A 19,814-nucleotide genomic window follows, 5' to 3' on the forward strand; every position below is an offset into this window, starting at 1 on the left:
CCTGAGTATTAATGAGATATAATTATATATTTAAAATCTTTTCCCTTGTGCAGTATACAGAATTAATGCCAGTAAACTCACAAACTGCAACATTCTACTCCATTACATCTGCAATGATTAGAGATAGTTTGAACATCTGGCATATAATCTGTGATAGAAAACAGCATTCTGCACTTTAATGGACGTCTGGAGGCTACACATATCTGATTTTATTTCTTTGTGTTAACTCTTTCCTGGGAGGAAGAAGAGATCCAGTGCTTGAGCACCTTCTTTCTGTCTTTTGATGAAGTTGCACATAGCACTGGTATTCAGCTACTTTCAGGCTACTTACATTTTAACTGTCTGGACCAAAAAGGGACCCACGTGGATTTCTGAGGGTATTTATAACAGACAATCAAGCAGCATAAATATTAACATTTTAAAACCTAAGAAACCCAACCAATGAAAGCTACAATAGTTTCCTCATTTTGAGTGACTCAAGTACAGGAAAATGAAGCAGCATTTGCAGTTCTTTCATTACTGTGAAGGCTTTGTGAGCATCCTCCCTTAATTTGGTTTTCTTGCACCATCTCATACGCGATAAGCTGGGGTTGCCAATATTTGTACAGTTTTGATGTATCCTGAGTGTAAGGATGCAAGAGCCTCTTTGAATGGCACTGACTTTCATTGGAAAAATTAGCTTATTTCCCAGCTTTTGCAGGGTGTGTTTTGCCCCAAGCTAAACAAGAAGGTTTTAGCCCTACTGCGTTCTGCAGGGAAAAGAGAGCTACCAACTTGAAAGGCAAACACGACTGACAGCGTTATCTTTAGCCTTACTTACTGAAATATTAGCTAATACCAACACCTAGGGAGACCTTGAGATTAGGCTCGGAGTAGTAATTAAGGCTGATTGAAGAGTGATATCAGAAGAGATCTCTGTCATTGCTGAAAGGATTCAGCATTCAGACTGACAAGCGTTCCGTATGAGCGTATTTAGGTATGAGAAAGAACATCTACTGTATGAAAAACATTAGTAGAGTTTTGTAATCCGAGACCGTACATGTCAAGGCCTTACTCAGCTGCCACGGTGTAACAAAAGCCACCATTCCTGGGAGGCTTCTTTTGAGTACTAATAATTATCTTAAACATGGACACATTAAGGTCCTTATTGCAACAGTTCACAAGGGCATCCAAAAGTTCTAATGGCAGCATTACCACACAAACCCTCCCACCACACACGTGCTACACAGGGAAGAGCAGAGAGCCTGGAGAGAATCATTTCAGGCTAAAACTACCTAAATGCAAAGCATGTGCAATACATTAGCTTACTATGGAATTGATTCATGTATTGCTGGGCAGTGGAAAGCTTGCAGCCTACAGATAAAAAAAAAGAGCCGTGTTCATTCGTAAACCAGACTGAACCCATTTCAACAAAGATTAGGAAAAATTGGCCTAATTATAGATGATGATCTAATACAATTTGGCCATATTTAATGGAAGTCAGAAGCAGAAAGTTGCATGTTACTTCCAGTTCCAATATCTGAACTAAGGGATCAGGGATTTTTTTATGTAGTAGGAGACCCAGTCCCCAACACATTTGCCATTTTTTAAATAAAAAAATTGTTGGATTCAACAGCTGAGAGCATCTAAGGATAAGTAGAAATCACTATTTTGTGAGGAATCGCCTGCCCAGATCTAATGAAACCCAGGAAAGTGTCTGGAAATGGTCTTTGGTTTCACCAAAATGCCTGCATTGCCTTTGATTTATTCACAATTTTTGTCAATATCACCAAAAGCAAAGCTCAGCGCTGCAGCTGCTGGGCTCAGTCCTGCTCCAGCTTCAATCAATGAGACTCACAGGGAAAACAGGCTGGTTTAGACGCCAAAGGAGTAAGCTTTGCTTTGAAGGTAAGTTTAGTGAATGTCCAGAGAGGCTCTGCTAGAACAAGGGGCATATTTAACCCAGATTTGCTTGATCTCTCCTACCTAGAATTGTAAGCAGAGATCTTAGCATATATAAGTCACTGGATTAAACCATGAACTGAATTATTTCAAAGTTAAGCTCCAGAAAGAGGAGGGGGTTTTGGAGATCCATACAATTCCACTCTTCCAAGCAAGTTATTCAAAGACAAGAGTTGCCATATCACCTGATACAAAACACTTGGAAAAATGCATCTGTGCCATAGATCAGATAAAACCATACTCCAAAATTCATGTTAGTGAGTGTGGAAACATGAGAAGGAAAGGGCTGAAGTAGTTAGGAAAACACTTAGACAAGAGAAGTGATATTTCAGAGCTGCAAGGGCTGTTTAAAGCAAATTTCAGCTTTCTCCTGCTTTGACCAAGCAGCAGCTTTTACAAGTGTTTGGCTGTTCAGCTGCCCTCCACTGTTCCCACACGGCGCCCATGGACAAGGCAGGACTGTGGCGCAGGTTTTCCTCCTGCCCGGCAAGAAAGACACAAGAAGCCCACTAAAAGCTCCACACAGAACAATTCAGGTGCTTCTGACAGCCAAGACAAGGGAAGAGGTCCAAGCCCATCTGGCTCAGCAGAGGACAGAATGAATTAGGCTGAGACCATTAAGGCAGTTGGTTTCAGCATCAAACTTTACAGCTTCATACTGGAGTGATGAAACTTTGGGGAAAAATAAACCACATAACACCTCCATCCGTTAGTTATTACGCATTTTGCTACCATGCAAGTTTGCCCCCAAGAAGTCCTCTGCAATGACGCATCAGGTGAGCAGCACTGCAGTGACGTTCACCCATCTGTCCTGTCACCACAGAGCACCCACTCTGCTTGGTGAGGGAGCCAGAAGACTGGAGGATGGTGGCATTTGATGGCAGCAGACAGCCTGTGCACAACCACCAGAACACCCTTGGCCTCCTTACCAGGCTCTCACCTACTGAAACAGCACATTTTACCTTCAAGGTAGGTGAAAAACTTTAAGACATTTCAGTGGTTCCCAAAACTACAGCAGATGAACCTGGATGTTCTGCAGCACGAAACAAGCAGGCTTTTGTATAACAGCTAAATAAACAAGGAAACCCACAAAGTCAGAACAGGCAAGAAAGATACGATTTGGGATTTGGTTCCTTTTGTTCTTGGAAAGCACTATGCATAGTTAACATACAGCATTAATTAGCATTTACATTAACATAAAACTGCAATTGAAGAACTTTACTAGCAAAGATGAAAAACAGACTTGCCATGTAAGTACCGCGTAAAAGAGCCGCTCCACAGAGTGGAAAAGTCTTGCACCGAGCAGAGAGTCCTGCTGGCTACCCCAGCTAGAAACGGTGTAGTAATACTCAGTGCACACACTCGCAGAGCTTGTGGGTACGTGGTGCAGGCTGAATTCATGCCAAGGGCTCCAAATATAGACAGAAAATTAAGTTGAAAAGCTTTTTTCTCACATAATTCCACCAAGAGGTTTGGAGCAACAAACCAATTACTTTTCCTCAAACTCTGCAGGCTTTTAAAGATGTAACAGCTCTCAGTACTTGGATTCCAAAGGGAATGACAACACAAAGCAGAATGCTTTAGGGCAATGCCAACACCAAAGAGTATTTCAGGTGCGCTCCCGGGTTAGAGGACCCCTTGGAATTGAGGTGATCTTCAAGAGAGCAGCAGCCTCCCACAGAAAGGTGGGTCAGGAAATGCCTCAGACTGGGAAGACACAGAAAATATGCTATAAATTCTTTCCCTCTGTGCAGTTATGTTGTGACACATTCTGGCAGCCATTAATTCTGGAGAATGCATGCAGCGCACACCCTCATAAGCACACACCACAGATGGCTTTTTGCTCCCTCTCCAAATAAATGCTACCCACCTTGGGGTTCAGTGTTCCCCACAGCCCTGATCAACTTAAAGCCTGAGTCAGAGACCTGCTACTAGTTTGAAGACATAGCTGTCCAGCTGACAGTTGCAAGGAAGATTTAATGGTCAAAAAACTACAAGAAAGTTACTTTCAATCTTTTCTTTTAATCACATGCTTCCTAAGCCAGGTCTACAGGCATCTCATGTTTGGAACTGGCAGGACTCTGAACCACAATAAACACACAGACTGGGGAGAAACAGTTTCCTGGATCTGGAATTGCAAAGCCCTGGGCTGTACAACTGCTTGAAGGACTGGTGAGTACCAGGAGGTCCCATCACAGCCATGGGGCAAGAGTCCAGCACACACTGGCTGAGAAAGAGGCTCACCTGTGCAGGAGCACCTTGCTCTGCCTTCCACCTCCTGTCCTCAGCTCCCTCCTCCCACACTGACAAGACAATGCTCAGTTTTCCCTGCACAAACACGGCATTCCCATGCCTGATGGGCTTTGGGTACTGCTGTGACAAATGCACAGCAAGATCTTCAGTGCAGAGAGCTAAGCAGGGTAGACCAAGGGGGGTTGTGAGCAGGGGACTCCTCCCTGCCTGCTTGGAGGGCTGCCTTTCACATGCACCTCCAGACCACATAAAACCTCTCCATCACCCAAATCACCAGCACACCCATCCCTATACACTTTAACAAGTCTTAAAGAGTAAGAGAATAAAATTCCTGAAACTAGATAGGAATCGCAGAAGTGTATTTCCCCTCTCAGAAAGGAATCTTGCTTTTCATTAGTATAGCAGAAGAAACCAGTGGAGAAACACATCTTGTTATCTAGCTTCTTAGATGGTAGACTCTGGCTCATTAGCCTTAAAGCACATCAGCTGGAGAACACTATTTATCCCATACAGAATCATGATCTACTTTAAAGGAACACCGCATTGCCCATGCAGGAATGAATTTAACCATCATTCACAGCTTAAACACACACTAACCCTTATAAGTGAGAGATGCAGATATAAAAGGATTCAAAGTAGGTCCTGGGAAGGGAGGCAGAATGGAGGCACCATGCCCTGGAGCTACAGCAGATCCAACTCTACATTAATGACCCATTAGTTTCTAGTTACACTACGCAGATTCCAAGCCTTTGCTCTTTAGCCATATTTAAAGAAAGAAGTAAAATGAAAGCTAAACAAGCGCAGCTCCTCTTTTGAGGTCAGTAAGAACACTAACATTAGATCTGGAGCTTCCTGTCTAGTTGGAAAACAAGCTGTTGTACTGATATTTAAAGTACACATTCACTGACCGAGTTCAGAGCTGAGCAGTAGCAGGATGCTCCGCAGACACTTTAACAGCCCCTTCAGAAATACTGTGATTTTAATCTCGCACGCCTCCAAGAGCAATATCTCTGCAGTGTTCAGCCTATATTGTTGACAATAAAATTATAAAAAAGGATGCTTTAAACATGCAGTAGCTGTGTCTGAAAATTAAATATATCAGCCATTAATTTTTTCCCCCAAATTACTAAAAAGCAACAGTCCACACTAAAGACTAACTGTTTGTAAAATTGGATTTTTAAAGATGAAGTCTTTTTTAAGCCAAGGCTGGTCAAAAGAAGCATTAGAACAATTCTACAACTGGAAAAAAATAAAGCTTCTTAGCTAATTCACCTCACTAAAAAAATGGATTTATGCTGCTCACATCCGTGTTTCAGATATTGCCGTCTCGGAGAGTGGGGATATTACATTAAACCCCACAAACTGTGCGGCTCTGGAGAAGCAAGGCCATAGGTAATGAGATATTGATCCTCCCACCCCGAGGTGAGCACGTGTGCAGGTGGGGATGAGGAGCGACCACGGGCATTGTCAGGCACCAACGCAGCTCTGGCCCCATCCCAGCCACCCTGAGCCCCTCCTTCCTGCTCGCCGAGGGGCAGAGGACACAGACCCCTCTCATCACAACTCTCTGCCCCCAACAGGCTCCAGGCAGGGTGAGCTCCATGCCCTGAGTGCGCTGGGGCCACCGTGGATGCTCAGCAGCCTCTCTGCAGCAGAGCACTCACAGGCTACCCCCTCACCATCTATTGGGGTGGAGGGAAAATAAGTTTAAGATCCAAATTTCAAATGAGATTGTTTTCCAGACAGCCAGCTTACAACTTCTGTGTCTGACTGCAGTTGTGCCCCAGTCCCCACTGGACACCTGAGCCCTCCCAGTGCCACACGCCCTCCCCTTCGCGGTGCTAGCGAGAAACCACATCAGCTGTTAAGCAGCCTAATGCAAACTGATGTGGCAGCTTCAATTCAATTGCCACTGCACAAGTAACACCACAGCAAAAGTCACCCCCGTGACTGGCGTTAGCTCCAACTGTTATTGTCATCGTTCGCGCGGTGCCATCGAGGTGCGTGGCCCTCATCGCCTTCACACCGAGCGACTGGAGAGTTGATGTGTGGCTCCATCCCAGCCTGTCAGAGCCACACACGTTAGCGCACACTGTCCCCGTCTCAGGTGGAAGGGGGACTTCAGGACAGCGAGCCTGCTCCCTCGCACAGCGCCTGAAACTCCCCACCACATCCACATGCCGCAGCTTAAAGTAGGAACTTTGTGACTGGAAAGCCCATAGGAAATGGGCTGTAACAGGATATTTCTGCTCTGGGGGGCTGGGCGAGAGAATGTTGGCTTGTTTTTCCCTTTTGAAATCATTACCAGGGCAAGGACAACACCCAACACCTTGCTCCACTGGTACATGAGCATCCATGGTTGCTTCCCACGTTTCAACTCATTAGATGGCTCTTGGTTAATGAGAGTTTGCAGCTTTAGGGAGAGTCAGCAGAGTAACCAGCAGCAGCCTAAGCCAGAGAACCCACCTTTACCACAAACAAAGTGGGCAGGTAAGAAAGGAGCACCCCAACACCACAGCGCATTCCGCACCAGGCGGCAGCAGGCACAGGCACATCACTCCCATTTGTACCCAGTCTAATTTTAAGCCACTGGAGCAACCTCCCATCGACCAGCTCTCCTGAGAGCTTATTAAAGAGTTTAGAAGAGCTGCCCGTACTCAGTTTTACCTCGTTGCTCCTAGGCTCTCTCAGACCATCCCACACAGCTCTCTTCCCTCTTAACTTTTAGCATTTAGGCAACTTACCAGAGCCACAAACAAAGCACCCACACTTCCTCAGCAATGAGGGACACCCCTGGAAGCAGCCTCTTCAGTTCCTCCCCCCAGCAGCCCCCTCTCCCCAAGCTCAGGTGTGCTGGGCGTGACCCTTTTATAGCGTGGGAGGGTCATTGCAAACACCTGGGGCTGGGCAGGTGCCAGGCTCTGACCAGCCACGCCACACCTGCTGCTCTTTACCCACTTAGGAACTCCAGGTGTGATGAGGTTCATGATTCCCTCTCAATTAAAAAAATAAAAAAAAAAAAGAAAGAAAAACCTCATTTTCCATTCCCTGCTGGAGGTGGCTTCTAAGGTCCCAAAATGTCCCTTCTCAGCCCCTGCCCCAGTGCTTCGCGCTGCCCGACCCTTCCTGCCCCTGCTCCAAACATGGAGTGTTTCTGCCTTCAGACTCAAATTTGTGTTTCTTTGGGTTATTTTTTTTTTATTCTTGCCCAGTTCTCCCGCTGTTATTTCTGTCCTCGGTGATGTTTGCAATAGCTACTAATGTACTGTCATTTGCAAATGCAATTAGTGTGTTTACTTCTTTCTTTCTTTAGCTCATTAATAAAGATGTTAAATAAAAATATGCCTTCCTCTGCTAACAACATCCTCGAAATAGTTAGGAAGATGGGAACCTAAGGTAATAAAGAACTCTATTATTGGACAAGACTTTTCCTTGCATCTTTCAGCGTTTGCCACGCTCATTATGGGCAATTAAAGCATAAAACAACTTTCTCGCTTCACACCCAAACTAATCTTCCTCCCTGTTCTGTGTTTGCACATTGGACACATACAGAAAGAGCAAGACTAGACATCAGTTGGCAGCTTGTTATAACAGAAGTAGCAAGGTTTTCTCTATTCTAGATGCGGAGGAGTAAAGTGTGGCCATTTGTTGACCTTTTTATGTACATTATCCCTGTTTCCAACAAAGGACGGGAGCGGGGGGGCTTTTAAAACTTCGCTTGCTGTGACTGCTGTGGCCGTGCCCTGGTACAACAGCTCGTGTGATTATTGTACAGCCCTAACTCAGCACATCGGCTGCATCTGCTAACGCGGCCAGGATTCCCCAGGACTCGCTCGCCATCCTCGTGCCTTCGATGTTGACAGGGCTGGGAACCCTCAGCAGTTCATGGCACCGGCTCGCTGTTGGGACAAAAGGACACACACTTCTTTTCACCTTCAGGAAAATGTGCTGCAATTAACTCGTGGCTCTAGTGAATTGGTGTGAAGTGAAATAATACCCGTTTCCCTTAATTTTCTGTCTGCTGAAGAGACAGCAAAGAAAAACCAAATGCTTACAGAAACCGAAAAAAACAAGGAGAAGAAGAGAGCCAGGTCCAAGGATAGGCAGGGGCGAGTTTATCAAATCTATCTCATTGCTTCATCTCACGCTCGGCTATTTAAACAGAATTTAAATAAAACATTTATTTAAAGGGGAACCTTTTCTCTGGGGGCCTCCTGGCATTAAGGTGTGTGGAAACAGAAGCTGTCTTTTTTTTTCTTTGTGATGTATGAAGGAAGACTCAAGATCACTGGATGCACATTTGGGTAATCATAAATTAATTGTAATGTAAACTTCCACAACATGTTCAGAGCATGTTGAGATTTTGTTTGATTTTGAATTGCTCCAAAATGACATCTAATTATATATTAGTGATTAACACGTTGGTTGCTTCTAGGAAATAGCAACCGAGCAAACATTACAATTCAGTATTTGAATTTACTGTGGGTTGGATTGTTGGATATTTGTTGGATATTTTTGCCATTTTTTTAATGCACAGAGGAACCACGGTGGTAAATTCAAATACTTAGACAGGCACTGTGACTGTTTTTCCTCATTTGTGAAAATTAGGGATTACATCCTACAGGAAGGAAGGGAAAGATGAGCTTGATGGCTCCTTTTCTCTTCTTTCTCTCTTTTTCTCCTCTCATCTTTCTGTCCCCTTCCTGGTATACAACTCTACCTGCCCTACAAGCATGAATCTGAGTTTGCTGGTGGTGGTCCAAGCTCTCTCTGGGGCCCGAGGGAGGAGGGAGCAGCCCAGCATCTCACCTGGATCATCACACCATGGTCCAGCAGTGCTTCTGTCTGATAAAATGAAAACTGCCCTTCTCGGCTGCAGACAGAAGCTGGCTGATGCCTACCTGGTCTGGGACAGAGCTGGGGCTGAGGAGATGGTCGGCGTGCAGCATTTGCTCTGTTATCCCTCAGTCAGTGCAGCACTTCTTTGAAAGAAGAGTTTCTGAAGCATTGGAGGAAAACAATATTTTCAGTGTGAGCTGAAAATAAAGACATAATAACGTCTAATTTTCATCTCTGAGCCAAAGACTGTCCCACATTAGCTCACTTTTCCATTCTCACTGGAGTGAGAATTACTGCCCCCCAGCCTTACTGCTTTTGATCTTAGCTGGGGATTCGTGCTGGTTTTAACTGGAAGAAATGAGGGCTTGGTTTTCTGTGGAGACGCTGTTCTCCCGCTTGGGTTAAGTGAGCAATGTCCCATTTCCTTTCGCTGGCTGCGTTTGGGCAGTTGCTGTGCTGGGGACCGGTCAGGGACAGAGAGCAAACCCGCATCTCCCAGCCCCTACCAAGCCGTGAGAGTTCAGCATTTTCACTGGGCGAGGCACGCTGGGTGCTCGATGTTCCTAAAGGAGCCCAAAGCACGAGGCAGCCTTTCCACATCCCACTCACACTCTGGTCAAACATAAATGTTGACAGGAGTGGGCACTTTTATACATTAGTTTAAGCCTTTATGATTTAACTGCAAATGTACGAGGCTGCTCAACCGACTCTTGCTCACGTGGAGATTACTGAATTCACTGAAGGGAACTGAAAACAAACATGGCCATAAGGCTGTGGGAAGGCAAGAACATTTCTACTAAAGCAAATACCACTGAGCAGTGACAGGACACTCAGACGTCGGTTCTGCTCCCTTGGAAGATCAGAGGTGTTTTGCCATTAACATCCATGGAAGGAGCAGGTATTAAAGAATCAACATTTATAATACTAAGAACAAGGTGTTTCTCCCGTAAATCAATAGCATTTGGAGGCTTTAGGGTGGATGAATGGCTTTGGAAAAAAATGAACAAGCCTTCCAGTTATTCAAAGCTAATTGAAAATGAGCCTTTCCCTCTGCGCACAGGCGAGCTGGGTTCGGTGATGCCAGCGCCACCAGTGAGGTTTGAGAGGAGACGCACGAATGGCAACTGGCACATGAATAGGAACATGTTGCTCCATGGGGAAAGTCCGCATTGCCTTGGTAAAACACAGACTGAGCATACACAGCTTTGGAGCTACCTACATTTTTGACATCAGAACTTTTCCCTAGAAGACCCCCAGTTGTCTTTCAGGGAGCAGACCCTTCCCGAACGCTGTTCCCGTTGCGCTGGGAGCTGGTTTGCATCAACAGCACAGTGAGGACTGGCACAAGTCAGGAACCGTTAATTCTGTAGCGAAGACGAATGTACTACACTCACAGATACTGTGTGAAGAATTCTTAAGAAACGAAAGGTTTTCTCTGTTGGGATTAATAGCTCCATTTTTCTTTATTACTGCTTGTGTTTCACTCATTCATGCATCAGCTTCTTTCAAACAGAAAACAACTGAGAAAACAATCCCCCAAGAATAAAACCTAAAAAAATAATAAGGAAGCACAGTGACACAGCCTAGAAAAATCACATATTCTGTGTTGCAGTATCTCATGCAATTTAAGGACACGTTTTCTCCACAAATTCTCTGTTTCAAAGAGAAGGCTTATTACTCTACCTTCATTAATAATAGGCCTGATTCACCATCAAGTGATTTCAACTTTACACAGCTGGAATTTCAGGAGATGCAGTGATCCATCACATCCCATGGCTCAGATTTTCAACCCCTTAGTCCATGTTTCTGCCCTCAGTAACTAGCTGATGCTCAGAAATGTTATCACTTCTTTAAAGCGTTGAAAATCAGACATTGGGACACTAAATATGGAATTAAGGGGTTAAATCAGGTTCTGAATAAAAGAAGAGCTGGCAATGTGTGTACATACACACAGTTATTACATATATATACGTATCTATCCATTTCAGTCCTTTCAAATCTAAAATATTTCAGTTATCCCTAAGGTTCCCATATTCAGCAGCTTTTTTTAAAGATCAAATTTACCTCCAACCTCCTCTATTGAGACGTAACTCACCTACTGCTACTGCCTGCACTTGAGACAAAGCTTGTGGTATCTATATCTGTATGGGTAATTGATGAGTAATAAATAGACGAAACCCTTGCTTCCAGCCTTCTTCACATTTTGAGTCTTTGTATATCAAGTAAGAATTAATGACTGTGAGCATGAAGAGTAATTTTCATTGATTTCTCTGCGATATCAGTAAGTGAGGGTTCTCGGATACATTTGCTGCATGGAACCTGCAATGAGTTGAAATCATCAGAACCCTATGAAAAACATAAATAATTAACCCCAAAGAGAGGGGGCGGGGGGGTGTTGCACCTATGAGAAAAAGAAAAAGATGTCTCAGTCTTCCAAATGCTGGGGGCAGAGCCTCCCCCAGGGTGACACAGTGAATGGCACTGGATTTATGCTGGCGGTGGAGAACCCCTCAGCTTGCGTGTGCTCTGAAGTTTGCCTTCTCTGCCTGCACTCAGCATCCTTCCCCGTGGCTCGGTGGAGCAGTAATATAAATTCTGGTCCTGAACAAAGAAAAAAAGCAGACTGACAGAGGATTTGATGAACAATTGGTGTCCGTACACAATTTTTCCCTCTCTTTGCACCACTGTAATGAATGCTCTTTTATCTTTAGGCTTCGGTTTGCTTTTCCCATCCTCTTGGTTGCTAGCAACACCGTAAAACCTTTAAAATATTAAGAAAATTACATCTGCTACATCTCGCTTTAAATATAGTGTTCAGTCTTTGTAAGTGTTACTTCATCCTTTAAATGAATAGCTCGCCCACCAGGTAAACTGCATTTCCTTGCTCACCGTGTCTGTCTCTGCCCGACGTGGGGTGCACGGGCATAAATAACCCGGTGTTATATAAATAATTACATGTATGAAAGGCTGTAAACCACCGAAGATATATCTGTACTTTTACTTACGAGAACATTTTCAAAATGATTGCTTTGTTCACGGCGTGGTTTTTATGTCTTGAACGGGGTGCACGCAGAGAGCGGTTTCCAAAGTTGGTCGTGTGGGGTTTTCTTTTTCCCTTTCCTCCAGGTCACGCTGGTGTTATAGTTAGCAAATTGATAAGGTTCCACTGTTAAGCTTTATTACTTGTGACATGAGCCTATGACACTTTATAAAAAGAAGTAATCCAGAACAATCTCTAGGTAATTAACACCTAGATAAACAAACATAAATTTCTATATTGCATTTATTTGGACTACCACTCAAATATGCGTGAACCATGCTTTTTTAATTAAAAGATAAATCTATGTGACACTTAGCCTCAAACTTAATTATTCAGCATAGTATAATAAAAAATAGAGCCCATTAAATGTGTCTTGCTCTGTATTTCTGTATTAACAGCAAAACAGTTCACTCTGGGATCATTTAAATTTTCTTCTTCCTCTTTTCCTGCAATTTTCCTGCTCACCGAGACCCTTTTGGTTAGCAAAAGCCCCCAGACACCACCCCAAGCGACACCAACAGGTGAGGAGCCGCAGAACTCCTTGCGGCCACCCCGCTGGGTGACATTTTCAGTATGACAGCTCAGCTCAGCCTCAGCTCCCTCCTCTCCCTCCTCGTGCTTCCCCACGGAAACATCCTCCCAGCACGGTGGATCGTGCCAAGCAGCGATAACCAGAAATGAAACCCACAGTCCTTCCGAATCCTTTCCGTGGTGTCATGCTTGCGATGCACGAGGTGAGCTGCTTATAATATGCTGGTACAACGCAGGTGTTGAACAGACAGGGAGAATATTCTGTTCCCAAATTACAGCAGACACGTTATAGTCCTTATAAAAGTTTCAACTAGAAACATTCTCTTAGAGCCGAGAGCAGCCTTCTGACGTCAGGTGGGACGACTGGTCAAGACACCAAGACACCAACCGCCTGCACCACGAAGACCCCTGATCAGCTGCCAGGTAACAAAACTCCCCACAAACAGACTGAGGGGACCCAACCGCCTTTCTCTTTCCAACCTTCCTCCCCACGGGCTGCCTGGGCGGCTGATGCCACACGCAGCAGTACAAGGCCCCTTGGTGGCCACCGTTAGTGCTTCCTAGAGGAGATACTTACGCTCCCAGCAGGAATCCAGGGCCCCAATGGAGACTGTGTTTGCGATAATTTCCATGGACGTGCAACGGGATTCAGACAATGTGAAAATCTCCCCTTTATAGATGTGTTTTCCTTCTCAGCTTTCTTTTCACAAGGCCACGTTCCTGTTTCTCCTCCCCATACCTGCTGTAGTTTCTCACATTTGGTGCACCTTTTCTTTTTAACTTTTTTACTTTTCCTAAGAAGTGAAAAATCCTTTATTTATTTATTCTCAAACCTTAAAGGGGAAGAACCAGGATTCACCCAGGAGAACAGGTTGCACATTCTCTGAAGCATGGGGCAGCTTTCTTAACATGCACCATAGCAATAAACCTCACGATTTTCTAAAGCCAAATATATGATCTATACAAACAATTTTTTTTAATGTGAAAACATGACTTTATACATCATAGTGTATGATACACACTTCAAACACTTTCAAATCAAAGCTTGATAGACCCCAAGACTTTTTCTATAGTACATAAGTAGTAGTATATAAAACAATTATTACTACATGCTAAAACAGATTTCCACAGTCTTTTAATTAAGCACAATATATATAATATATATATGTATATACTGTATATAGATTTGTTCAGATTAATAAGTGGACTGAGCACACACACCCAGCATAATACACTCCAGAAACTGCCTAACAACTGTGAATTTACTGACATTAATTTTTTTTCTTAAATCTGACAAAGCTGCAGAAAATAATGTTTTAACTGTTCCTAATAAACATAAGCAAGTAGGAAAACTCTTTTTTTTTTTTTCAGAGGTAGAGGTTTTATTGCGTAAAACACTGGATAAAACTGTACTGCTTCAAAGACATTTTTATTCTAACAGCAGAAAGAAAACAGTCATTGCTGAAAAAACAACTTTTAATACTTCTATACCAGAATAAAGTTCTGTCAACTGATGTATTATAATAATAAATAATGACCAAGAATAAACTTTAAATACAAAGTTTTCTAATTGTTACAAGCATAGCAACAAAATCCTCTACTCTATTGATCTCAGATTTCCTCCAAGATAGAAGTTTTTCTTTGCGTAGGAATGTAGACAGTATTATGACCAGTATCACAGACTACAGAAGTTACAGAGAGAAAACTTGACATGTTTAGATATGAGAAGCATGATGATATTCAGGAACTGACAATGCATCACTGCTGCTGTCACTTGTTTGGATTACAAGTTACAAATGTTCTGGAAGAAAGGGCGATGTCAGAGGGGAGGGGAGGGACAGTAGCACCCGACCAAATGGAATCAACACACACATCACAAGGAGCGGGAGATGGGTCCAGTGTCACAAACAGAATTATTGCCTGTCGTATCTGAAAATGCTCAGAAGACACAAAAGAATACTGAAAGAGCTCCAAAAGTGCAAGAAAATGGAATGTGGGGGGTGGCTTCAGGGGTTTTTTTTCCTCTTTTTTCTTTTTTTTGCTAAGATACCGAAGGCGGCGCAAACACACAAAAGCAAGCGACTGACACAGTCACCAAACACAGTAGTGCAGTTAAAATCCTAAAGCTTACTACAGTCAGAAAGTCTCAATAACATTTCAATCCTTTATCTAGGATCATAGAAACAGTTGCATTAAGTTTATCAACTCGATTTAAGTAAGGCAGTGAGAACTATACTAGAAAAACAAGAAAAGCAGCTTGCTCTGTGCCAGATGGGTCCAAGTTACACAGTGACCTCGTTTAAACTGAAACTTCAGTTGGATGACATCCTTTCCGACAGCATATGCAAACCGTATTCCTTATTAGCCTGAGATTTTCTTTTTTCCAGTCTCAGGGTAGCGCTAAGAATTTTATTTACATTGATTGCAGTTTAGTATTTTTTGTAAACTGCTTTAGGCAGAGCTGAAGTTTTAAGGCCCTGGGGTTTTACTCTGTGCTCCCAGCCTGCAAAGAAATATTGACTTTTTTTTTTAACTTTTTTTTCTTTTTTTTTTTAAGTCTGGATTATTTTGTTTTAGAAGAAGTTAATATTTCTCTACCATCACAATAAACAGCACCAATTTTGCTTCTGTCAAAGGAAGTACATTGGAAGGCTAAAATTTTATGCCATTCAGAGAATTTCAGAATATACCGCTAGTTATTTTTCTTACGTCTTTAAGTATGTGGTTCATTACAGTCTCTCAAAAGCTTCCTATGTGGCAAAGACCTTACTAAATTTGGAGCATCCAATCAGTAAAAAAGCTAAAATCTGCAAAAATATAGAACACATTTGTTTTACAAAAAAACAAAGAAATATCAGCTAAACCACTTTTCTTCATTAGAGACAAAGAGCAGGAAGTTTGGATTCTTATTTTAGGTCAAGCAGCTTTATAAGAGCTTGCTCCCAAAGAAACTCCTGCACTACGTCTGTAACACTTACAAAACCTAACACACGAAAATTAACTGTGACTGGGGAATCCTTCATTCAAGTGTAAAAAAAAAAACAAACAAAAAAAAACCCAATAAGGAATTTAAAGGAAGTTTGAAATAAAACAACGAGGAAAGAAAAGAAGAAAAAAATTACCAACCTTCTATGCAATAAAATTCTGTTTCTCACCAGCACCTTCTACAGATAAGGCCGACTAGTTTCACTAAACAATATTTCTATATATTGTACTTCTACTTTTATAGCAACTTACTTCTTCATCAACAAGGAAAACCCAAAAAGAATAAAAGCATTTCCCTCAATACTGCAAGATGATTACAAAAAAATGGAATTCCATTTCAAACCTGCAATCGCACACCGGGCTGCAGAGCTTTGCCAACCAGTGAGTCATTTGGCTGTGTATTTCAAATTAAAAAAAAAAAAAAAGAAAGAAAATGTAATATCGCAATGCTTTTCGCTATGGGGCAGTACTGACCCCAGCACATGGGCCGGCTAAGGTTTCTCCTCCACTGCAGTTGCAACACCACTTGAATTGATTTTCTCTGCAATGACAGCTCCAGTCAGACTGGCACCATGGCAGTCGACCAACACATCTCATTACTATGCTAGGCAAATGACAGCAGCTGGTGTCATATTATAAAGGTGTTTTCAACAATGAAAACACAGCCCCTCAATCTTCAAGGCAACACTAAATCGTTTAGACAGTATCATTTTTCTGTTAAGAGCATTATTTTTGGACAAAGACCACTTTAAAGTTTGAAATTGCCCTGCTTTTTAAATAACGAACAACCTCCTAACATTTTAAAATCACTTTATTATCCCACCTACATTGTTTGGAAGTACTTGTTGCCAGGTAACAGTTTAGCAGCCATCTTCAAGGGCTGGAAATTTATTTCGTGTGTGCAATGTATATATATATATATATCTAAACACACACACACACGTCTGGAATGTGAGTATTTTCTTTGTGTGTGTGCGTGTGTAGATATATATTCAATGTGTGTATGACCAAGCATCTCTGTGTGTGCACAAATATATATATATGCGTGTGCGTCCATGTACATATACATATATTTGACTGTTTTCAGCATCTGTATGCTTCTGGGAGTTTGCATGCTATTCTTTCACTCCGAAGGCAGGTAGCCAACCCTCCCCCAGACGCCTTTCCAAACCTGGTGTGAACGGCTACTGCAGCCGCATCACTCCTGGACCTTGCCGCCCTCCTCGGCTGGCTCCGCCGAGCTCCCAGCTTTGCCAGTTGCAGGGTCCTCCAAATTCCCAGAAGCTTCGGAGTCGACTCTGGAGCGCTTGAAGCGGCGGTCGGGGTACTGGCTGTTGTCAAAAGGCATGCGATGGACACAGAGAACGTGGGTCTTCAGGTTCCCCTTCTGCGAGGCACTGTACGGGCAGTATCTGCACTGGAAAGGCCTGTGACCTGCAGGCAGACAGACTCTGGTTAGGGTGTTATTTTATGGGTGCAGTGCATTGGACATTAGGAAAAAATTTTTCACTGAAAGTGTTGTCAGGCACTGGAACAGCTGCCCAGGGAGGTGGTTAAGTTACCACCCCTAGAAGTATTTAAAAGACAGGGAGATGAGGTACTTAAGGGTATGGTTTTGTGGCAGACAAGTATGGTTGGACTTAGAGGTCTTTTCCAACCTGATGAATCTATGATTCTATACACTTTGCCAGCAAACCCACCCTGTGCACAGCCTGAGAGACCTTAATGTGCTGGGTACCCCTGCAGAAAACCCATCGCCACGTGCTTTCCGCAAGAACAAGAAATCACTGGAAACATTCAAGGGCAGGTTGGATGGAGCTCTGAGTGACCTGATCTGGTTGAAGATGTCCCTGCTCACTGCACGGGGGTTGGACACGATGACCTTCACGGTCCCTTCCAGCCCAAACCATTCTATGATTCTGTGAAATCTGTGCTGTTCACATGATGCCCAGTTGAAGAAAAGGCATTTTTAAATGTCTCTGCTTCAGATTTTCTGGAGCAGAGCAGACATTTGATCTCCCCGCGCAGAGTCGGCTGTAAATCCATCAGCCTGCAATCCAAACTGAACTCTTGTAAATACAGCACAACTGTGTTCGAGACTGACGCCCTTTACTTTTGTTAATTATCTTTTTTATTGAAGTGCAATTCAAAGATGACGATGTGCAGACCCCAAGTCCAATAAACACACTTCGTCTTTGGGTGGGTTTCTGAGTAAAGAACTGCATGTTTTATTTTAATAACACAGATTACTTTTTAATGGAAAGAAATAACGGACTAAGATAACCAAGGCCTCAAACCTGCAAACATTTACTCCAGTGAGATTACTCCTGCGCGTAAAGATACGCAAGCACATAAGCGTTTGCTGGACCAGGGCCTGAGGTTATCACATGCTTTAAAATCAAATGTCCAAGCTAGATTAGAAAAGGAATGTTAATGCACAAAATCTGATAGCTGCACTTCTTGTGGGTGAAACGGCAACCAACTACAGGACGAAGGCATGAATGAAAGACATCACTTCTCAGTCAGACTACCAATACACTCGCCCATATTTTTCAGATTATTGTGACTCTGAATCTCCATGCTGTATCTGGTTTTGGGGGTTATGTTTCAGCAATCGCATTTCAACCTATGCTGGGAAGTTGTTGATGTGTTTTACTGGAACTTTATGAGCTTTGCCTTTCAAATTAACTTAAACCAGGACCATCTGAGGTCAAATGCACTTAGCTTGCTTTAATTTGCTCAAATAAATGAATAAATAAATGTGCCAGACCATCTACATAAAGCCAGGATAAGTGAAAAACAATACCCTATCTCCACATTTGAAAAGCACATTTTCCTTGGCTGTCGTGGTAGTACCTAGCAGGCATAAACCAGATGCCAGGGTAGCAGAGGAGGAGGACTATGCTTTCCACTGTGCGGGAAGGGGCGAGGATCATCTCAGCTTGATTTTGGGTGGGAATTTAACAGAGAGGCAAATAGACACTTGTGCACTGGTCCAGTGTTACCAATACTGGAGCGGGAATGCTGCTGCAGTCCCAGCAGAGGTGGGACCCTTCATAACTGTTGATTTTAACCTTATGCTGCTGCTGGCACACCAGCAGCAGCATCTCTAGCACAGTAAATTTACCTGAGCCAGCATTAGTGCTCTGGGTTCCTAAAAAAACCTGTCATATTTACTGTAACATCAAAACTACCACTTTAAGGCTGAGTCCTTCAAAACATACTGCTTGCTACCCAGAGGAAAGAAGTGTTAAGTCAAGGCCACAGTTACCTATGTCCTGTGCCCCAGAACTACAGGCAGGTTTCCTCTCTCGAGGGTGGAAAGCTCCCCTCTACCCTTTGCTTTTATAAACTGAAGACATTCAGAACCGTGACCAACCCACCAAGACCTCCAACACGCATGTTTATGCATAAAATTTGGGATGGAGTGTGGGTTGATCTAGTTCTCTCTTGGGATAAAGACAAACATTTTCCCTGACAACTTCATAAGGAAAAAGAAATTAAATCTGTAAGCCGCTAATCATTACAAAGTCAAATTTCAGCGGAAAATTTCACAGCAATAGCAATGGAAGAAATCTACATAGATGATGTTACATTGGGTTGGGCTTTTATAGAAAAAATTAAGCTGGGAGACATAAGAAAATAGTCAACAAAGTGATTGAAGGTGTCCCTAGTGCCTCTTACAGTCAGTCCTAAAATCAATACAGAAGCACAAATATGCTTGAAAAAAATTGAATATAATGGTTTTGAAAACTGGAAGCACTCTCAAAACTGTCTGGGTTGGAAGGCAGGCTAGAGAAAGTCTGAATTGCATTGCTTCAGAAAGTCTAGCCGTATTTGCAAACTGAGGAAAAAAAAATAACCTACAGAAACACAACATCTCCCTCATTGTTTACCAGAGATGGATAAAGTCACCAGAATTCACAGCTGGGTTCTGGACTCTTTCCTGCCACCAAGCATCTCTTCGTGCTTTGTCCACAAGTAGCTACCATTAAATCACATCCTAATTCTTCCCTGCAAAGTACAAATTCTACACAAGGAATCCACGAAGCATGGATGGAGTTAACCACCTCAGATGCGCTGGGCTAAAAGCAAACTCTTTTCGCCCACCAGCAAACAAAGTTCAAACCCATTCTCCACCCAGAGAATGCCATTTATTAATTCAACGCACTTTAATAAATCAGACAATATAAAGTGCCCCTACAAGGATTCAGTTCTGCATCGC

General features: G+C 43.1%; 1 protein-coding gene across 3 annotated transcripts in view; it reads right to left on the reverse strand.

The window, feature by feature from the left end:
* Nucleotides 1-13,659: 13,659 nt before the first annotated feature.
* The window catches only part of ZNF536 (zinc finger protein 536), a 273,010-nt gene continuing 266,855 nt past the window's right edge, over nucleotides 13,660-19,814 (reverse strand). For all 3 annotated transcript variants that reach the window (XM_069868170.1, XM_069868169.1, XM_069868172.1), the window contains one exon: nucleotides 13,660-17,023. In XM_069868170.1, the coding sequence (XP_069724271.1) occupies nucleotides 16,788-17,023 (236 nt within the window). In that variant the 3' untranslated portion in view covers nucleotides 13,660-16,787. The remainder of the gene's footprint in view (nucleotides 17,024-19,814) is intronic.

This window comes from Phaenicophaeus curvirostris, chromosome 14 (assembly GCF_032191515.1).
Source record: "Phaenicophaeus curvirostris isolate KB17595 chromosome 14, BPBGC_Pcur_1.0, whole genome shotgun sequence".
NCBI classification, from domain to species: domain Eukaryota; kingdom Metazoa; phylum Chordata; class Aves; order Cuculiformes; family Cuculidae; genus Phaenicophaeus; species Phaenicophaeus curvirostris.